The sequence below is a fragment of the Ascaphus truei genome, unplaced genomic scaffold, assembly GCF_040206685.1.
Source record: "Ascaphus truei isolate aAscTru1 unplaced genomic scaffold, aAscTru1.hap1 HAP1_SCAFFOLD_322, whole genome shotgun sequence".
Classification (NCBI taxonomy): domain Eukaryota; kingdom Metazoa; phylum Chordata; class Amphibia; order Anura; family Ascaphidae; genus Ascaphus; species Ascaphus truei.
Window position 1 is genome coordinate 159,193 of NW_027456202.1, and position 16,629 is coordinate 175,821.

Sequence of the window (16,629 nt, forward strand, 5' to 3'; positions counted from 1 at the left end):
AGTACAATCATGTGTAACATACACAATCCCTTACACACGGGAGTACAATCCTGTGTAACATACACAATCCCTTACACCCGGGCGTACAATCCTGTGTAACATACACACTCCCTTACACCCGGGAGTACAATCCTGTGTAACATACACAATCCCTTACACCCGGGAGTACAATCCTGTGTAACATACACAATCCCTTACACCCGGGCGTACAATCCTGTGTAACATACACAATCCCTTACACCCGGGAGTACAATCCTGTGTAACATACACACTCCCTTACACCCGGGAGTACAATCCTGTGTAACATACACACTCCCTTACACCCGGGAGTACAATCCTGTGTAACATACACACTCCCTTACACCCGGGAGTACAATCCTGTGTAACATACACAATCCCTTACACCCGGGAGTACAATCCTGTGTAACATACACAATCCCTTACACCCGGGAGTACAATCCTGTGTAACATACACACTCCCTTACACCCGGGAGTACAATCCTGTGTAACATACACAATCCCTTACACCCGGGAGTACAATCCTGTGTAACATACACAATCCCTTACACCCGGGAGTACAATCCTGTGTAACATACACAATCCCTTACACCCGGGAGTACAATCCTGTGTAACATACACACTCCCTTACACCCGGAGTACAATCGTGTGTAACATACACAATCCCTTACACCCGGGAGTACAATCCTGTGTAACATACACAATCCCTTACACCCGGGAGTACAATCCTGTGTAACATACACAATCCCTTACACCCGGGCGTACAATCCTGTGTAACATACACAATCCCTTACACCCGGGAGTACAATCCTGTGTAACATACACAATCCCTTACACCCGGGCGTACAATCATGTGTAACATACACAATCCCTTACACCCGGGAGTACAATCCTGTGTAACATACACAATCCCTTACACCCGGGCGTACAATCCTGTGTAACATACACAATCCCTTACACCCGGGAGTACAATCCTGTGTAACATACACAATCCCTTACACCCGGGAGTACAATCCTGTGTAACATACACACTCCCTTACACCCGGGAGTACAATCCTGTGTAACATACACACTCCCTTACACCCGGGAGTACAATCCTGTGTAACATACACAATCCCTTACACCCGGGAGTACAATCCTGTGTAACATACACAATCCCTTACACCCGGGAGTACAATCCTGTGTAACATACACAATCCCTTACACCCGGGAGTACAATCCTGTGTAACATACACACTCCCTTACACCCGGGAGTACAATCCTGTGTAACATACACAATCCCTTACACCCGGGAGTACAATCCTGTGTAACATACACAATCCCTTACACCCGGAGTACAATCCTGTGTAACATACACAATCCCTTACACCCGGGAGTACAATCCTGTGTAACATACACACTCCCTTACACCCGGGAGTACAATCCTGTGTAACATACACAATCCCTTACACCCGGGAGTACAATCCTGTGTAACATACACAATCCCTTACACCCGGGAGTACAATCCTGTGTAACATACACACTCCCTTACACCCGGGAGTACAATCCTGTGTAACATACACAATCCCTTACACCCGGGCGTACAATCCTGTGTAACATACACACTCCCTTACACCCGGGAGTACAATCCTGTGTAACATACACACTCCCTTACACCCGGGAGTACAATCCTGTGTAACATACACAATCCCTTACACCCGGGAGTACAATCCTGTGTAACATACACACTCCCTTACACCCGGGAGTACAATCCTGTGTAACATACACACTCCCTTACACCCGGGAGTACAATCCTGTGTAACATACACAATCCCTTACACCCGGGAGTACAATCCTGTGTAACATACACAATCCCTTACACCCGGGAGCACAATCCTGTGTAACATACACAATCCCTTACACCCGGGCGTACAATCCTGTGTAACATACACAATCCCTTACACCCAGGAGTACAATCCTGTGTAACATACACACTCCCTTACACCCGGGAGTACAATCCTGTGTAACATACACACTCCCTTACACCCGGGAGTACAATCCTGTGTAACATACACACTCCCTTACACCCGGGAGTACAATCCTGTGTAACATACACACTCCCTTACACCCGGGAGTACAATCCTGTGTAACATACACAATCCCTTACACACGGGAGTACAATCCTGTGTAACATACACACTCCCTTACACCCGGGAGTACAATCCTGTGTAACATACACACTCCCTTACACCCGGGAGTACAATCCTGTGCAACATACACACTCCCTTACACCCGGGAGTACAATCCTGTGTAACATACACAATCCCTTACACCCGGGAGAACAATCCTGTGTAACATACACAATCCCTTACACCCGGGAGTACAATCCTGTGTAACATACACACTCCCTTACACCCGGGAGTACAATCCTGTGTAACATACACACTCCCTTACACCCGGGAGTACAATCCTGTGTAACATACACAATCCCTTACACCCGGGAGTACAATCCTGTGTAACATACACACTCCCTTACACCCGGGAGTACAATCCTGTGTAACATACACACTCCCTTACACCCGGGAGTACAATCCTGTGTAACATACACACTCCCTTACACCCGGGAGTACAATCCTGTGTAACATACACACTCCCTTACACCCGGGCGTACAATCCTGTGTAACATACACAATCCCTTACACCCGGGCGTACAATCCTGTGTAACATACACAATCCCTTACACCCGGGAGTACAATCCTGTGTAACATACACAATCCCTTACACCCGGGAGTACAATCCTGTGTAACATACACACTCCCTTACACCCGGGAGTACAATCCTGTGTAACATACACAATCCCTTACACACGGGAGTACAATCCTGTGTAACATACACACTCCCTTACACCCGGGAGTACAATCCTGTGTAACATACACACTCCCTTACACCCGGGAGTACAATCCTGTGCAACATACACACTCCCTTACACCCGGGAGTACAATCCTGTGTAACATACACAATCCCTTACACCCGGGAGAACAATCCTGTGTAACATACACACTCCCTTACACCCGGGAGTACAATCCTGTGTAACATACACAATCCCTTACACCCGGGAGTACAATCCTGTGTAACATACACACTCCCTTACACCCGGGAGTACAATCCTGTGTAACATACACACTCCCTTACACCCGGGAGTACAATCCTGTGTAACATACACACTCCCTTACACCCGGGAGAACAATCCTGTGTAACATACACACTCCCTTACACCCGGGAGTACAATCCTGTGTAACATACACAATCCCTTACACCCGGGCGTACAATCATGTGTAACATACACACTCCCTTACACCCGGGAGTACAATCCTGTGTAACATACACAATCCCTTACACCCGGGCGTACAATCCTGTGTAACATACACACTCCCTTACACCCGGGCGTACAATCCTGTGTAACATACACAATCCCTTACACCCGGGAGTACAATCCTGTGTAACATACACACTCCCTTACACCCGGGAGTACAATCCTGTGTAACATACACACTCCCTTACACCCGGGAGTACAATCCTGTGTAACATACACACTCCCTTACACCCGGGAGTACAATCCTGTGTAACATACACAATCCCTTACACCCGGGAGTACAATCCTGTGTAACATACACAATCCCTTACACCCGGGAGTACAATCATGTGTAACATACACAATCCCTTACACCCGGGAGTACAATCCTGTGTAACATACACAATCCCTTACACCCGGGAGTACAATCCTGTGTAACATACACACTCCCTTACACCCGGGAGTACAATCCTGTGTAACATACACAATCCCTTACACCCGGGAGTACAATCCTGTGTAACATACACACTCCCTTACACCCGGGCGTACAATCCTGTGTAACATACACAATCCCTTACACCCGGGAGTACAATCCTGTGTAACATACACACTCCCTTACACCCGGGAGTACAATCCTGTGTAACATACACACTCCCTTACACCCGGAGTACAATCGTGTTAAAATACTGAATCCTTTACATGCTAAACAGGAGCGGTCCTAACATTCCCGTTGGTTTGCATTGTACAGGCGCTACCTTCGCCGCGGCGCGTCTTACCGTCTTTGCGGTAGAAGGAGATCTCCACCTTGCGCTCCTCGGACCCCACCAGCGCCTGCGCGATCTGAGCCGCCGCGTTGGAGGTCGTGCGAGGTCCGTACAGGAAGTCACATGTGCAGGGTCTCTGCATGACCTCAGCACGCGTGTAACCGCACATGGAGCAGAAACCATCGTTGCAGTAAATCACGGCGCAGTTCTCCACGCGGGCGTTGGCGATGATGAACTTCCGGCCTGCGGGGCGAGAGAGGAGAGGGGCAGATATAAACCGGAGCCTGATACTCTGCAGTCAGGTCACCCTACATTACATACACCCAGGACTGTGCGAGCCTGTCCCTGATACTCTGCAGTCAGGTCACCCTACATCACCTATACACCCAGGACTGTGCGAGCCTGTCCCTGATACTCTGCAGTCAGGTCTCCCTACATTACATATACACCCAGGACTGTGTGAGCCTGTCCCTGATACTCTGCAGTCAGGTCACCCTACATTACATATACCCAGGACTGTGCGAGCCTGTCCCTGATACTCTGCAGTCAGGTCACCCTACAGTACATATACACCCAGGACTGTGCGAGCCTGTCCCTGATACTCTGCAGTCAGGTCACCCTACATCACCTATACACCCAGGACTGTGCGAGCCTGTCCCTGATACTCTGCAGTCAGGTCACCCTACATTACATATACACCCAGGACTGTGCGAGCCTGTCCCTGATACTCTGCAGTCAGGTCACACTACATTACATATACCCAGGACTGTGCGAGCCTGTCCCTGATACTCTGCAGTCAGGTCACCCTACAGTACATATACACCCAGGACTGTGCGAGCCTGTCCCTGATACTCTGCAGTCAGGTCACCCTACATCACCTATACACCCAGGACTGTGCGAGCCTGTCCCTGATACTCTGCAGTCAGGTCACCCTACATTACATATACACCCAGGACTGTGTGAGCCTGTCCCTGATACTCTGCAGTCAGGTCACCCTACATTACATATACCCAGGACTGTGCGAGCCTGTCCCTGATACTCTGCAGTCAGGTCACCCTACATTACATATACACCCAGGACTGTGTGAGCCTGTCCCTGATACTCTGCAGTCAGGTCACCCTACATTACATATACACCCAGGACTGTGCGAGCCTGTCCCTGATACTCTGCAGTCAGGTCACCCTACATCACCTATACACCCAGGACTGTGCGAGCCTGTCCCTGATACTCTGCAGTCAGGTCACCCTACATTACATATACACCCAGGACTGTGCGAGCCTGTCCCTGATACTCTGCAGTCAGGTCACCCTACATTACATACACCCAGGACTGTGTGAGCCTGTCCCTGATACTCTGCAGTCAGGTCACCCTACAGTACATATACACCCAGGACTGTGCGAGCCTGTCCCTGATACTCTGCAGTCAGGTCACACTACATTACATATACACCCAGGACTGTGCGAGCCTGTCCCTGATACTCTGCAGTCAGGTCACACTACATTACATATACACCCAGGACTGTGCGAGCCTGTCCCTGATACCCTGCAGTCAGGTCACCCTACATTACATATGTAACGGCTGGACCCCCCTTGTCTGACCGTGTCTGTTTGAGCTCCCACTAGGGGCTCAGCGTGGCCTCAGACCCAGGAGGGGGTGGTGGTGCTGGGGCAGGAGGGGGTGGTGGTGCTGGGGCAGGAGGGTGTGGTGGTGCTGGGGCAGGAGGGGGTGGGGGTGCTGGGGCAGGTGAGCCTGGGAACCCCAGGGGCTGTGGTCTGGATGTTACTGACACTGAGGATCTTTTGCAAACGGAAAGAGAATTGAGGAGAATTCAGAGAGAAAAGACGAGAGAGAGAAAGAGATTGCTGAGCAGGAAGGAACGGAGGAAGAGACACAGGGAACAGGGGAGGTGCTGGTTCTGTCCGGGGAAAGTAACACAGGGAACAGGGGAGGTGCTGGTTCTGTCCGGGAAAAGTAACACAGGGAACAGGGGAGGTGCTGGTTCTGTCCGGGGAAAGTAACACAGGGAACAGGGGAGGTGCTGGTTCTGTCCGGGGAAAGTAACACAGGGAACAGGTGAGGTGCTGGTTCTGTCCGGGGAAAGTAACACAGGGAACAGGTGAGGTGCTGGTTCTGTCCGGGGAAAGTAACATACAAACCCAGAGCAGTAAATCCCAGCAGCAAAGTAATGTTATAACTGAAGGTAAAAAGAAAAGAGAGGCTGAGCTGGAAGAGAGGAGGCGGGCGGCAAGAGAGCGCGGGCGGGCGGCAAGAGAGCGCGGGCGGGCGGCAAGAGAGCGCGGGCGGCAAGAGAGCGCGGGCGGCAAGAGAGCGCAGGCAGACAAACAAGCCTTATAGCAAAGTGCCCAAACCCAATGCAGAGGCTGAATGTGCCAAGGGAAGAGAGGCTGAGAGTCCTCAGCACGTGGAAACTGAGGCAGAGAGTCCTCAGCACGTGGAAACTGAGGCCGAGAGTCCCCAGCACGTGGAAACTGAGGCCGAGAGTCCCCAGCACGTGGAAACTGAGGCCGAGAGTCCTCAGCACGTGGAAACTGAGGCCGAGAGTCCTCAGCACGTGGAAACTGAGGCCGAGAGTCCTCAGCACGTGGAAACTGAGGCCGAGAGTCCCCAGCACGTGGAAACTGAGGCCGAGAGTCCTCAGCACGTGGAAACTGAGGCCGAGAGTCCCCAGCACGTGGAAACTGAGGCCGAGAGTCCTCAGCACGTGGAAACTGAGGCCGAGAGTCCCCAGCACGTGGAAACTGAGGCCGAGAGTCCCCAGCACGTGGAAACTGAGGCCGAGAGTCCTCAGCACGTGGAAACTGAGGCCGAGAGTCCTCAGCACGTGGAAACTGAGGCCGAGAGTCCCCAGCACGTGGAAACTGAGGCCGAGAGTCCCCAGCACGTGGAAACTGAGGCCGAGAGTCCCCAGCACGTGGAAACTGAGGCCGAGAGTCCTCAGCACGTGGAAACTGAGGCCGAGAGTCCTCAGCACGTGGAAACTGAGGCCGAGAGTCCTCAGCACGTGGAAACTGAGGCCGAGAGTCCTCAGCACGTGGAAACTGAGGCCTAGAGTCCCCAGCACGTGGAAACTGAGGCCGAGAGTCCTCAGCACGTGGAAACTGAGGCCGAGAGTCCCCAGCACGTGGAAACTGAGGCCGAGAGTCCTCAGCACGTGGAAACTGAGGCCTAGAGTCCCCAGCACGTGGAAACTGAGGCCGAGAGTCCTCAGCACGTGGAAACTGAGGCCGAGAGTCCCCAGCACGTGGAAACTGAGGCCGAGAGTCCCCAGCACGTGGAAACTGAGGCCGAGAGTCCTCAGCACGTGGAAACTGAGGCCGAGAGTCCTCAGCACGTGGAAACTGAGGCCGAGAGTCCTCAGCACGTGGAAACTGAGGCCGAGAGTCCTCAGCACGTGGAAACTGAGGCCGAGAGTCCCCAGCACGTGGAAACTGAGGCCGAGAGTCCTCAGCACGTGGAAACTGAGGCCGAGAGTCCTCAGCACGTGGAAACTGAGGCCGAGAGTCCCCAGCACGTGGAAACTGAGGCCGAGAGTCCTCAGCACGTGGAAACTGAGGCCGAGAGTCCTCAGCACGTGGAAACTGAGGCCGAGAGTCCTCAGCACGTGGAAACTGAGGCTGAAAGCCTCCTACATGAGGGGATTGCAGCAGGAGTCAGTCAGGAGGCAAACACAGGTACATTGCAGACAGCAGCGGAGGCAGAAACAATGGAAAGAGACCCTGAGAAACTTTCTTCTCACTCAGAGACCATTGCAATAAACTCTGAAGAGGCAATGGAGCTAAACTGTGAGCCAGAAAGGGTTAACGCCCTGACAGATACACAGATTACACAGGTACCTGAAACCAGCACTGCTAACCTGGAACAACTCTCAGCTGCTGAGACACACACAGAGGCTGCAGGGAGTCACACACAGAGGCAGCAGGGAGTCACACAGAGGCTGCAGGGAGTCACACAGAGGCTGCAGGGAGACACACACAGAGGCTGCAGGGAGTCACACAGAGGCTGCAGAGGATTCACACAGAGGCTGCAGGGAGACACACACAGAGGCTGCAGGGAGACACACACAGAGGCTGCAGGGAGACACACACAGAGGCTGCAGGGAGACACACACAGAGGCTGCAGGGAGACACACACAGAGGCTGCAGGGAGACACACACAGAGGCTGCAGGGGAGTCACACAGAGGCTGCAGGGAGACACACACAGAGGCTGCAGGGAGACACACACAGAGGCTGCAGGGAGACACACACAGAGGCTGCAGGGAGACACACAGAGGCTGCAGGGGAGACACACAGAGGCTGCAGGGAAACACAGAGGCTGCAGGGGAGTCACACAGAGGCTGCAGGGAGACACACACAGAGGCTGCAGGGGAGTCACACAGAGGCTGCAGGGAAACACACAGAGGCTGCAGGGGAGTCACACAGAGGCTGCAGGGAGATACACAGAGGCTGCAGGGAGACACACAGAGGCTGCATGGAGACACACACAGAGGCTGCAGGGGAGTCACACAGAGGCTGCAGGGAGACACACAGAAGCTGCAGGGAGACACACACAGAGGCTGCAGGGAGATACACAGAGGCTGCAGGGAGACACACAGAGGCTGCAGGGAGACACACAGAGGCTGCAGGGAGACACACACAGAGGCTGCAGGGAGACACACACAGAGGCTGCAGGGGAGTCACACAGAGGCTGCAGGGAGACACACAGAGGCTGCAGGGAGTCACACAGAGGCTGCAGGGGAGTCACACAGAGGCTGCAGGGGAGACACACAGAGGCTGCAGGGAGACACACACAGAGGCTGCAGGGAGACACACACAGAGGCTGCAGGGAGACACACAGAGGCTGCAGGGAGACACACACAGAGGCTGCAGGGAGACACACACAGAGGCTGCAGGGAGACACACACAGAGGCTGCAGGGGAGTCAGATTGCCAGAGAGGGGAAACCTCACTGAGAGAGGAAAATCAGCTGTACCTGGTGCCTGCAATCAGCACCGATAGCCTGGATCAGGTTCCAGCTGCTGGGGGCTCAGACTGCCAGGAAAATACAGAACCAGCAAAACCCAGTGATTCACAGCAAAACGCATGGAAATCACTGAAAGGTTTGCGATTCTTTCCCACTATTCCCATAAGAAACCCTTTAAGAAGAAGGAATGTGGTGAGACTGACATTTCTGGGACCAAGAGAGAAAGATCCAGGTTTTGTTCCAGTGGCTCATACAGTCGGCCAGACTTTCCCCCTTTAGGCCCCAATCACCTCAGCTTGTGGTCACTACAGGGACTCCCCTTAGGCTGCGTCCAGGGTTAGCGCTTAGTGGATCTTATTCAAAAGATAGATTTTCGCGCTCACGGGAGCGCAGGGCTGGTCAATAAGGGCGAACCAGCTCTGTGACGTCACAGCCCCCTCCCCCCCGACACGCCCCCGGACGGCGCACGGACCTAGGCCAGGGAAAGCACCCGCTTTCCCTCAGCCTCCGCGCGCCTCCGCACGGCTGCAGTCCTATGGACGCAGCCTTAGATAGGGACAGGGTCCTGTAGAACCCAGACGTGTGAGGGTCCGGCCAGGAAGCGTGGGTCTCCTGGTATGGCTGTGAGTGTGAATCACTCTCTGTGGCTGCAGAGATAAGAGACTTTCTAAAGGTGGATCGCTCCATGCGGGAGCCACCCACCGCCAGGCAGAGTTACAGGACATCGCTGAGGAGATCGCTACATGCGGGAGCCACCCACCGCCAGGCAGAGTTACAGGACATCGCTGAGGAGATCGCTCCATGCGGGAGCCACCCACCGCCAGGCAGAGTCACAGGACATCGCTGAGGAGATCACTCCATGCGGGAGCAACCCACCGCCAGGCAGAGTTACAGGACATCGCTGAGGAGATCGCTCCATGCGGGAGCCACGCACCGCCAGGCAGAGTTACAGGACATCGCTGAGGAGATCGCTCCATGCGGGAGCCACGCACCGCCAGGCAGAGTTACAGGACATCGCTGAGGAGATCACTCCATGCGGGAGCCACTCACCACCAGGCAGAGTTACAGGACATCGCTGAGGAGATCACTCCATGCGGGAGCCTCCCACCGCCAGGCAGAGTTACAGGACATCGCTGAGGAGATCACTCCATGCGGGAGCCACCCACCGCCAGGCAGAGTTACAGGACATCTCTGAGGAGATCGCTCCATGCGGGAGCCACCCACCGCCAGGCAGAGTCAAAGGACATCGCTGAGGAGATCACTCCATGCGGGAGCCACCCACCCCCAGGCAGAGTTACAGGACATCGCTGAGGAGATCACTCCATGCGGGAGCCACTCACCGCCAGGCAGAGTCACAGGACATCGCTGAGGAGATCACTCCATGCGGGAGCCACCCACCGCCAGGCAGAGTTACAGGACATCGCTGAGGAGATCACTCCATGCGGGAGCCACCCACCGCCAGGCAGAGTTACAGGACATCGCTGAGGAGATCACTCCATGCGGGAGCCACCCACCGCCAGGCAGAGTTACAGGACATCGCTGAGGAGATCACTCCATGCGGGAGCCACCCACCGCCAGGCAGAGTTACAGGACATCGCTGAGGAGATCGCTCCATGCGGGAGCCACCCACCGCCAGGCAGAGTCACAGGACATCGCTGAGGAGATCGCTCCATGCGGGAGCCACCCACCGCCAGGCAGAGTTACAGGACATCGCTGAGGAGATCGCTCCATGCGGGAGCCACCCACCGCCAGGCAGAGTCACAGGACATCGCTGAGGAGATCACTCCACGCGGGAGCCACCCACCGCCAGGCAGAGTCACAGGACATCGCTGAGGAGATCACTCCACGCGGGAGCCACGCACCGCCAGGCAGAGTTACAGGACATCGCTGAGGAGATCGCTCCATGCGGGAGCCACGCACCGCCAGGCAGAGTTACAGGACATCGCTGAGGAGATCACTCCATGCGGGAGCCACTCACCGCCAGGCAGAGTTACAGGACATCACTGAGGAGATCACTCCATGCGGGAGCCACGCACCGCCAGGCAGAGTTACAGGACATCGCTGAGGAGATCACTCCATGCGGGAGCCACTCACCGCCAGGCAGAGTTACAGGACATCGCTGAGGAGATCACTCCATGCGGGAGCCTCCCACCGCCAGGCAGAGTTACAGGACATCGCTGAGGAGATCACTCCATGCGGGAGCCACCCACCGCCAGGCAGAGTTACAGGACATCGCTGAGGAGATCGCTCCATGCGGGAGCCACCCACCGCCAGGCAGAGTTACAGGACATCGCTGAGGAAATCACTCCATGCGGGAGCCACTCACCGCCAGGCAGAGTTACAGGACATCGCTGAGGAGATCACTCCATGCGGGAGCCTCCCACCGCCAGGCAGAGTTACAGGACATCGCTGAGGAGATCACTCCATGCGGGAGCCACCCACCGCCAGGCAGAGTTACAGGACATCGCTGAGGAGATCGCTCCATGCGGGAGCCACCCACCGCCAGGCAGAGTTACAGGACATCGCTGAGGAGATCACTCCATGCGGGAGCCACTCACCGCCAGGCAGAGTCACAGGACATCGCTGAGGAGATCACTCCATGCGGGAGCCACCCACCGCCAGGCAGAGTTACAGGACATCGCTGAGGAGATCGCTCCATGCGGGAGCCACCCACCGCCAGGCAGTTACAGGACATCGCTGAGGAGATCACTCCATGCGGGAGCCACCCACCGCCAGGCAGAGTTACAGGACATCGCTGAGGAGATCACTCCATGCGGGAGCCACCCACCGCCAGGCAGAGTTACAGGACATCGCTGAGGAGATCACTCCATGCGGGAGCCACTCACCGCCAGGCAGAGTCACAGGACATCGCTGAGGAGATCACTCCATGCAGGAGCCACCCACCGCCAGGCAGAGTTACAGGACATCGCTGAGGAGATCACTCCATGCGGGAGCCACCCACCGCCAGGCAGAGTCACAGGACATCGCTGAGGAGATCACTCCACGCGGGAGCCACGCACCGCCAGGCAGAGTTACAGGACATCGCTGAGGAGATCGCTCCATGCGGGAGCCACCCACCGCCAGGCAGAGTTACAGGACATCGCTGAGGAGATCACTCCATGCGGGAGCCACTCACCGCCAGGCAGAGTCACAGGACATCGCTGAGGAGATCACTCCATGCGGGAGCCACCCACCGCCAGGCAGAGTTACAGGACATCGCTGAGGAGATCACTCCATGCGGGAGCCACCCACCGCCAGGCAGAGTTACAGGACATCGCTGAGGAGATCACTCCATGCGGGAGCCACCCACCGCCAGGCAGAGTTACAGGACATCGCTGAGGAGATCACTCCATGCGGGAGCCACCCACCGCCAGGCAGAGTTACAGGACATCGCTGAGGAGATCGCTCCACGCGGGAGCCACCCACCGCCAGGCAGAGTCACAGGACATCGCTGAGGAGATCACTCCACGCGGGAGCCACGCACCGCCAGGCAGAGTTACAGGACATCGCTGAGGAGATCGCTCCATGCGGGAGCCAACCACCGCCAGGCAGAGTTACAGGACATCGCTGAGGAGATCACTCCATGCGGGAGCCACTCACCGCCAGGCAGAGTTACAGGACATCACTGAGGAGATCACTCCATGCGGGAGCCACCCACCGCCAGGCAGAGTTACAGGACATCGCTGAGGAAATCACTCCATGCGGGAGCCACTCACCGCCAGGCAGAGTTACAGGACATCGCTGAGGAGATCACTCCATGCGGGAGCCTCCCACCGCCAGGCAGAGTTACAGGACATCGCTGAGGAGATCACTCCATGCGGGAGCCACCCACCGCCAGGCAGAGTTACAGGACATCGCTGAAGAGATCGCTCCATGCGGGAGCCACCCACCGCCAGGCAGAGTTACAGGACATCGCTGAGGAGATCACTCCATGCGGGAGCCACTCACCGCCAGGCAGAGTCACAGGACATCGCTGAGGAGATCACTCCATGCGGGAGCCACCCACCGCCAGGCAGAGTTACAGGACATCGCTGAGGAGATCGCTCCATGCGGGAGCCACCCACCGCCAGGCAGTTACAGGACATCGCTGAGGAGATCACTCCATGCGGGAGCCACCCACCGCCAGGCAGAGTTACAGGACATCGCTGAGGAGATCACTCCATGCGGGAGCCACCCACCGCCAGGCAGAGTTACAGGACATCGCTGAGGAGATCACGCCATGCGGGAGCCTCCCACCGCCAGGCAGAGTTACAGGACATCGCTGAGGAGATCACTCCATGCGGGAGCCACTCACCGCCAGGCAGAGTTACAGGACATCGCTGAGGAGATCGCTCCATGCGGGAGCCACTCACCGCCAGGCAGAGTCACAGGACATCGCTGAGGAGATCACTCCATGCAGGAGCCACCCACCGCCAGGCAGAGTTACAGGACATCGCTGAGGAGATCACTCCATGCGGGAGCCACCCACCGCCAGGCAGAGTTACAGGACATCGCTGAGGAGATCACTCCATGCGGGAGCCACTCACCGCCAGGCAGAGTCACAGGACATCGCTGAGGAGATCACTCCATGCGGGAGCCACCCACCACGCCAGGCAGAGTTACAGGACATCGCTGAGGAGATCACTCCATGCGGGAGCCACTCACCGCCAGGCAGAGTCACAGGACATCGCTGAGGAGATCACTCCATGCGGGAGCCACCCACCGCCAGGCAGAGTTACAGGACATCGCTGAGGAGATCACTCCATGCGGGAGCCACTCACCGCCAGGCAGAGTTACAGGACATCGCTGAGGAGATCACTCCATGCGGGAGCCTCCCACCGCCAAGCAGAGTTACAGGACATCGCTGAGGAGATCACTCCATGCGGGAGCCACTCACCGCCAGGCAGAGTTACAGGACATCGCTGAGGAGATCACTCCATGCAGGAGCCACCCACCGCCAGGCAGAGTTACAGGACATCGCTGAGGAGATCACTCCATGCGGGAGCCTCCCACCGCCAGGCAGAGTCACAGGACATCGCTGAGGAGATCGCTCCATGCGGGAGCCACTCACCGCCAGGAAGAGTTACAGGACATCGCTGAGGAGATCACTCCATGCGGGAGCCACCCACCGCCAGGCAGAGTTACAGGACATCGCTGAGGAGATCACTCCATGCGGGAGCCACCCACCGCCAGGCAGAGTTACAGGACATCGCTGAGGAGATCGCTCCATGCGGGAGCCACCCACCGCCAGGCAGAGTTACAGGACATCGCTGAGGAGATCACTCCATGCGGGAGCCACTCACCGCCAGGCAGAGTTACAGGACATCACTGAGGAGATCACTCCATGCGGGAGCCACCCACCGCCAGGCTGAGTTACAGGACATCGCTGAGGAGATCACTCCATGCGGGAGCCACCCACCGCCAGGCAGAGATACAGGACATCGCTGAGGAGATCACTCCATGCGGGAGCCACTCACCGCCAGGCAGAGTTACAGGACATCGCTGAGGAGATCACTCCATGCGGGAGCCACCCACCGCCAGGCAGAGTTACAGGACATCGCTGAGGAGATCACTCCATGCGGGAGCCACCCACCGCCAGGCAGAGTTACAGGACATCGCTGAGGAGATCACTCCATGCGGGAGCCACTCACCGCCAGGCAGAGTTACAGGACATCGCTGAGGAGATCGCTCCATGCGGGAGCCACGCACCGCAAGGCAGAGTTACAGGACATCGCTGAGGAGATCGCTCCATGCGGGAGCCACCCACCGCCAGGCAGAGTCACAGGACATCGCTGAGGAGATCACTCCACGCGGGAGCCACGCACCGCCAGGCAGAGTTACAGAACATCGCTGAGGAGATCACTCCATGCGGGAGCCACCCACCGCCAGGCAGAGTTAGAGGACATCGCTGAGGAGATCACTCCATGCGGGAGCCACTCACCGCCAGGCAGAGTTACAGGACATCGCTGAGGAGATCACTCCATGCGGGAGCCACCCACCGCCAGGCAGTTACAGGACATCACTGAGGAGATCGCTCCATGCGGGAGCCACTCACCGCCAGGCAGAGTCACAGGACATCGCTGAGGAGATCGCTCCATGCGGGAGCCACCCACCGCCAGGCAGAGTTACAGGACATCGCTGAGGAGATCGCTCCATGCGGGAGCCACCCACCGCCAGGCAGAGTCACAGGACATCGCTGAGGAGATCGCTCCATGCGGGAGCCACCCACCGCCAGGCAGAGTCACAGGACATCGCTGAGGAGATCGCTCCATGCGGGAGCCACCCACCGCCAGGCAGAGTCACAGGACATCGCTGAGGAGATCACTCCATGCGGGAGCCACCCACCGCCAGGCAGAGTCACAGGACATCGCGGAGGAGATCACTCCATGCGGGAGCCACGCACCGCCAGGCAGAGTCACAGGACATCGCTGAGGAGATCACTCCATGCAGGAGCCACCCACCGCCAGGCAGAGTTACAGGACATCGCTGAGGAGATCACTCCATGCAGGAGCCACCCACCGCCAGGCAGAGTTAGAGGACATCGCTGAGGAGATCACTCCATGCGGGAGCCACGCACCGCCAGGCAGAGTCACAGGACATCGCTGAGGAGATCACTCCATGCGGGAGCCACCCACCGCCAGGCAGAGTTACAGGACATCGCTGAGGAGATCGCTCCATGTGGGAGCCACCCACCGCCAGGCAGAGTCACAGGACATCGCTGAGGAGATCACTCCATGCGGGAGCCACCCACCGCCAGGCAGAGTTACAGGACATCGCTGAGGAGATCGCTCCATGCGGGAGCCACCCACCGCCAGGCAGAGTTACAGGACATCGCTGAGGAGATCGCTCCATGCGGGAGCCACGCACCGCCAGGCAGAGTTACAGAACATCGCTGAGGAGATCGCTCCATGCGGGAGCCACTCACCGCCAGGCAGTTACAGGACATCGCTGAGGAGATCACTCCATGCGGGAGCCACTCACCGCCAGGCAGAGTTACAGAACATCGCTGAGGAGATCACTCCATGCGGGAGCCACTCACCGCCAGGCAGAGTTACAGGACATCGCTGAGGAGATCGCTCCATGCGGGAGCCACCCATCGCCAGGCAGAGTTACAGGACATCGCTGAGGAGATCGCTCCATGCGGGAGCCACCCACCGCCAGGCAGAGTTACAGGACATCGCTGAGGAGATCACTCCACGCGGGAGCCACTCACCGCCAGGCAGAGTTACAGGACATCGCTGAGGAGATCGCTCCATGCGGGAGCCACCCACCGCCAGGCAGTTACAGGACATCGCTGAGGAGATCGCTCCATGCGGGAGCCACCCACCGCCAGGCAGTTACAGGACATCGCTGAGGAGATCACTCCACGCGGGAGCCACTCACCGCCAGGCAGAGTTACAGGACATCGCTGAGGAGATCACTCCATGCGGGAGCCACCCACCGCCAGGCAGAGTTACAGGACATCGCTGAGGGGATCGCTCCATGCGGGAGCCACCCACCACCAGGCAGAGTTACAGGACATCGCTGAGGAGATCACTCCACGCGGGAGCCACTCAC

The 16,629-nt window shown here is 57.1% G+C and overlaps 1 protein-coding gene across 1 annotated transcript in view; it reads right to left on the reverse strand.

Annotated features, from left to right (window-relative positions):
- Positions 1-16,629, reverse strand: part of LOC142483354 (voltage-gated inwardly rectifying potassium channel KCNH2-like) — a 151,055-nt gene that overhangs the window by 116,029 nt on the left and 18,397 nt on the right. The window contains exon 2 of the mRNA XM_075583436.1: positions 4,126-4,356. Coding sequence (XP_075439551.1) covers positions 4,126-4,356 — 231 coding nt within the window. The remainder of the gene's footprint in view (positions 1-4,125; positions 4,357-16,629) is intronic.